The sequence below is a fragment of the Fulmarus glacialis genome, unplaced genomic scaffold (genome assembly GCF_000690835.1).
Source record: "Fulmarus glacialis isolate BGI_N327 unplaced genomic scaffold, ASM69083v1 scaffold566, whole genome shotgun sequence".
Classification (NCBI taxonomy): Eukaryota; Metazoa; Chordata; class Aves; order Procellariiformes; family Procellariidae; genus Fulmarus; species Fulmarus glacialis.
The window spans coordinates 56,212-62,389 of NW_009219804.1; the positions used below are offsets into that span (position 1 = coordinate 56,212).

The 6,178-nt window shown below is 40.9% G+C and overlaps 1 protein-coding gene across 1 annotated transcript; it reads right to left on the reverse strand.

Moving 5' to 3' along the window:
- Positions 1-628: 628 nt before the first annotated feature.
- NOV (nephroblastoma overexpressed) lies at positions 629-6,157 on the reverse strand. Its single transcript, XM_009580492.1, has 3 exons — positions 5,884-6,157; positions 3,834-4,042; positions 629-1,823 (listed from the first exon to the last, which is right to left on the reverse strand). The coding sequence occupies exons 1-3, from the start codon at positions 6,155-6,157 to the stop codon at positions 1,527-1,529; spliced, it is 780 nt and encodes a 259-aa protein (XP_009578787.1). The 3' UTR covers positions 629-1,526.
- Positions 6,158-6,178: the final 21 nt, after the last annotated feature.

Sequence of the window (6,178 nt, forward strand, 5' to 3'; positions counted from 1 at the left end):
TAGAACGGCTGTGGCATAAGTGCTACTCTGGTATCTCTAACAGAGCGCTACACATACCGAGCGAAGCTTGGGCCCACAGTCTAGGCAGCTGAGTGTCTGCACAATTGTACTTATGACCTGTTTGTACAACCCTGTTACATACAGGATTTAACATATGTGAAACTGCCATCCTCAGGCTCTGTATGCCTTGGGGATATTGCCACACAATATCTAGCACAAGCAGGGTCACAGGCTGCTTTTATGAGGCAGAAATGCTGCAAGACGCGATTAAATATTTCATTAGTACTTCAGACCCAAACCCAAACTCCAGATCACCTAATTATTCTTCCCCATCACCACTATATTTCAGGGCACACCGCATCCAAACCTAACTTTATTTACATCATCCTATCTCCCAGACTAACTTACTCTGAAAGAAACCTCCCTTCTAATGTGTGCCTCACAAATTATTCATCCTTTCCTGCACCAGGACACTGCATACCTGTTAGGGCAGCAATTAGGATGAGGTACACTAAGAGCATCACAAGATAGGGTCTTTTGATTTTAGGAGTCTGCAGACCCTTTTTCTTCCCATTGCTTTTAGCTGTTAAAAGTTGGTAGTTTAAGAAAAACAACTTTAGGAAAAAATATTTTGAATCACATAAAGTTTATTTACTTAGTAAAGTTATATTACAATATATACAGTTTCTATTTACATATACACCTTTCTAAGAAATGAAGCACCATATGATACAGTTAGTATTTTAGAGGAATTTACAGAATTTTTTTTTTTTTTGCATCCAAGTAGTTATATCTACAGACACACATCGGTTAGAACTAAGTTCTCCTAAGTCGCTGACTTCAGTGGGTTTTGGATTAGATTGCTAGTGAAGTTACCAAAGAGAAATTTAATTGCTGTCAGCTATCAATCTGCTATGCTTCAGGATAAGAGACCTTACCTATGTCATTTCAGAGTCTATGTGCAAACTTAATCCTCAGAGAAAGCTGGAGGTACAGATAGAAGGTATTTCATAAGACATAAGAATGCAACACTTTCGTCAGTAAGATTTTACTGTCATCAGAAACAGAGTTTCATTAGAATGGAAAAAGAACACTGCTTAAGTGTTTATATGCATTATGCAAAGTGAAGTTAAGAACCAGGAAGCTTATGTGGTACAGTATCATGCATTCCCCAAGGAATCCATTTACTCTTAAAGAGCCCAGTGTTACAGCTACTGAAGCTCATGGCATGATCCCCTTAACTCAAGGAGAAAGACTAGCTGTTTGCTTTGTAATCTTTATGCCATCGTCAATAAAAAAAGAAGGCTCTGTCCAAGGTACAAAATTTCCTTCAAGTGAATAAAAGACATTTGGAGGGGGAAAATGTAAAATGAGGTATTTAATAAACTATGGGAAAAAAGAAAGCGCCTAGACTGTTTAGAAAAACATCTTAGATATTTTACATATGCAATTGTTATGTTCACCTGATTGTGGGTCTAGTTTTGTATAAACTATTTATACCTTTTGCGCTACCTAATTTATGCTTTTCATATTTTGGCTTCACTAGATGTCGGATCTAACGGCTGGAAGAAAGCATTGTTACTCTGAGGACAGTTATTATGACAGACACAGGTGTTGATCAACATCATTGGCTTTCTTAGGACTTTGCCCTGAGGACAGCGGAACTCAACTTGAATCGTTTTGGTGTTGTGTGGGGTACAGCATCGCCCATCACTGCAGAGACCACAGTAACGAGGTTTGTATGTCTGCACACTAGTGCAGTTCTTGTATTCAAAGCGAACAGCTTTCACGGACTTCTTTGTTCGGATACATTTCTTCCCTTTCTAAGAGAAATATGAAGAGACATTAGATACATCATTGCATAAGACAGAAAACAGTTAAAAATTGACATGCAAGGATATAGGTCTACTCTGAAAACCTAAATTTGTTGTCTTTGCTTGTTCAACAGCAATAAGACTCTGCAGCTACTTCAGTAGTTACTTACAGGCAAGATCTGACCTTTGACACCAGTGTGTTATTGGGCCAGTAATAAATGACAAATAATTAAAGCCCACTCTTGTCATCTGAGACAAGCCAAACCAAAATTCATTATGACACTATACTCTACTGGAAAACTTTTCAGGCCAGTGTAGTTCCATCAGAGAATCAGGAAGCCAAATGAGTAAGTTACAGGACTAGATTCGGGGAGGAAAAAAGGGTTAAAATGAACCTCAAAAATCATTGCCAATTCTTGTGACCCAAGGCAGAATCAGCTTTATCCATGTTATTCTTAACAGACAGTTGTCTAACTTGTCCTTGGAAGTCTTCAGTGACAGAGTCTCCACGTCTGGCCCAGATAATCCTAACCGTTCACTATTCTTACTGCTTGGACGGTTTTCACTCATGTCTTAATTTTTACGCAGTATAAACTCACCATTTCTTGTTGTATCCCCCAGGGACTCAGAACAGGCTGCAATGTCTGAATACAGTTATGAGAACGCATCTCCATTCTCTTGCATTCAGAAAAAGTTCAGTTGAATCAATTTTTCCCTAGCAGAACAGGCTTTCTAGACCTTTGATCATTGTTGTTAGTCTCCCCAACTCTTCCCAAATGTTTCATATCCTTTTCAAAACACAGTATTTAAAACTGCATAGAGTATTCAGCAAAGGCCATAGCAATGCTTTCCAACACTCAGAGTATTACATAAACTGATGGTCCTTTTACCTAGCTACATGTTATTCTCCCTGACAGTAACACTTGTACAATGTGTAGAAGCAGCAAAAAAGTTAGCTCCCTCAAATACACATTTATTGCACCTGAAGCGTCAGTTGGATTTGCTTTTGGAAAAAGCATCGTAAGGATTAAGATAAGGTTTAATTTACCCAAGCAGATTTTGTAGGATTTCACACATGTCTCTGCAGTTCCAGATGCTCAACAGACTAGAAATCTGACATATCCATCTGCATGATTGGAGCAGCTCTGAAGTATACATACAGGTAGTACAATTGCATTTCTGGAAGAAGTTAGACTGCATGAGCTGTGAAAATAGTCTGCACATGCAATGCATCTGATCTGTTTGGGATGGCTCAAATTATCATAGAATCATAGAATGGTTTGGGTTGGAAGGGACCTTTAAAGGTCATCCAGTCCAATGCCCATGCCATAGGCAGGGACATCTTCAACTAGATCAGGTTGCTCAGAGCCCCGTCCAACCTGACTTTGAATGTTTCTGGGGATGGGGCATCTACCACCTCTCTGGGCAACCTGTTCCAGTGTTTCACCACCCTCATCATAAAAAATTTCTTCCTTATATCTAGTCTGAATCTACCCTCTTCTAGTTTCAAACCATTACCCCTTGTCCTATCACTACAGGCCCTACTAAAAAGTCTGTCTTTCTTATAAGCCCCCTTTAAGTATTGAAAGGCCGCAATAAGGTCTCCCCGAAGCCTTCTCTTCTCCAGGCTGAATAACCCCAACTCTCTCAGCCTTTCCTCATAGGAGGAGGTGTTCCATCCCTCTGATCGTTTTCTTGGCCCTCCTCTGGACCCGCTCCAACAGGTCCATGCCTTTCTTGTGCTGAGGGCTCCAGAGCTGGATGCAGTACTGCAGGTGGGGTCTCATGAAGGTGGAGTACAAGGGCAGAATCACCTCCCTCGGCCTGCTGGAGGTGCAGCTCAAAGCTACTGAGCAAACACAGCAAATCTAATGCTTACCAAAAACAGTGGGCTTGCTGCACATATGCTAAGAGGTGTATTTACATACACTTGCATCTGGAGCATTCTACACCACAATATTGCAACCTTGGAATTACAGCTGAAGAGACTCTGCTCCCCTGCCACTCTCTGCAGCATACCTTATCAGATGGCTCTTCATTATCACAAGGTCTTATCATGCAAAGCCGTGTCTGCTTCACCATCTCACACTGTTGATTTCTGTTGGTAACACGGGTGGAAAAGCCCATTCCACAGCTTTTGGAACAAGCACTCCATTCTGTTGTCTGCTCAATACAATTGGCACTTGAATCCGACACATCGATCCCCAGTGTGGCCTCTTGTCTGTAGGCTGGAGACAAAACCTCACAGAACTTTATTACAAGAAAAACTCATGTGAAGACCCAGTATCTAATTAAGCTCTACCACATCTGGGAAGAAACACATGAGACAAAAAAAAGGTCCAAAATCCATGCTTTTGACAGGATTTAGGAATTTTAAAAGCTGCCTTTTTAGGAGCCTTGGATGGCAACTTTCTACATCTAAAAGTAACAGAAAGGTGCATATCACTGTAATCAGCAAAGCATTTAGATTCAGTTCACTCAAGTCCACAGCTGGAGAGTTACTGCCAATTTTTTAACCAGTTTAGAACTCTAGTAACTATTCTTCACTCTTTTCAATGGAAATACATCACAAATCTGTTCTGAAGCTACGTCATAAAAATATTTGTATTAGATATAATTTGAGAGAGGCTGAATGATTTATCTAAACTAATAAACAGCATGGAAGTAAAGTCCTTTATTCCGAGAGTCATAAAGTCACACGATCCTGTCAATTATTGATAGATTATAGCCAGGGTGATGGTGGAGAGGGAGGAGGGAAGTAATTTCCAGGTGTTATCACAGCTATTCAAAGACATAGCCAACTCTGATCATTGTCCTGCCCTCATGGCAGTGTTAAGCTGTATTATGCAAATATTGCTAACTGTATAGTTTGGTTCAGCGGTTATCACAGGAGTAAACAGAATGAGGCAACACAACTGAGCTGTCAGTCACAGCTCTTGCTGTTAAGCTCCTCTACAACAGCATTTTTGCCTTTTGCATGGTAAAGCTCCAGAAAAGGTGGCCTCCCAAGAGGGATGGCCATTGCTGGAAAGAATGCAGATAATCCACCTGTAGGCATTTTACGGATTAGCCTGTCGCTGTCAGACAAATCAAAGAAAACGAAAGATAGTAGAAAGGTGCAAGCTTTTTGTTTATACCTTATGTGCCTTACAACTGACACTTCATAGCACTCTGAAAAGCTATTAGAGCTTTTCTTCCTGGATCTTTCCTTACTTGTTTATCAAATGGATTAGCTGAGTTTCAGCATAACTAACTGCTTAAGACCACAAAGAGCAGTGACTGGAAGAGAATGCAGTGCCCTCAACCTTCAGTAAAAGTAGCTTATTATTCATGTCGAACTAATAGTCTAATTTAAAGGGGACGGAGACATAATTCAGTAAGAAAACAGGGGGAGAATACTATGTAGCTCTTTTCGATTACAAAAGCACTTTATGAGTTCTGTGTTTTGGAACGGGATTTTTTTTCAGATCCACTCACTGTGTTTATAACCACTGCTTCTCCAAGTACTTTGTAATGCTTTTAATGCCAACAATAATGATGAGAGCTCTAGCACAGACAGGCAGGAATTGGTTGGCATTTTAGCTACCATGCTGACTACTTGTAATAGCTGGGGAATTTAGAGGAAAAAAAAGTCTTTTGGAGACTAAGCTGTTAGGATAGTATTTATGATGTAACATATTCTTGCAGAGCAACTAGGAAGATGGCAGCTTTGATTTGGCAGGGCGGGGGATAATGTTTGGAGGTTTATGAGCTTGCCCCTGTTTTATTCCACTCACAGAACTATCCTGTACCAGATAAACAGCAATTTCAGAACTGGGAACTAACTAAAGTTAACTACCTTTTAAAACCGCTATGCACATTCATCCTCTGAATATCTTTTCTATTACCTATCGAGCTCTGCCTTTATTCATAATCACTAGTATACTTACTAGTGACTCTAGATGAGAGAAAAGATCAGAAAAAGCCAACCACACAAAGCAATGTGTCTTAGATTTGGCAACCCCATGGATATTTCCAGTATGATATCACCTCCTCCTCACAATGACTGTGATAGTTTTAGTTTCCTCACCAGCCATAGCAAAACCTCCCAAAATCACTTCATCTTTAGGGTCACAGATCCACTTCTCACAGCACTCTCCAGGGACTTCGATTTTTCTGGGGAAAGGACAGTCGGGGCCGGGGAGCAGCAGGTCCAGGTTACAGCGGGGCAGACAGCCGATCTGTCCGTCTCGGCAGGTGCACTGGTACTTGCAGCTGGGCTGGAACGTCTCTCCGTTGCGATAAATCATCCCATCAAACACGCAGTTGTCTCCCTCCAGCACTAGTGAGAAAAGTGAATGCATTTCACCGAGACGGAGGGCACT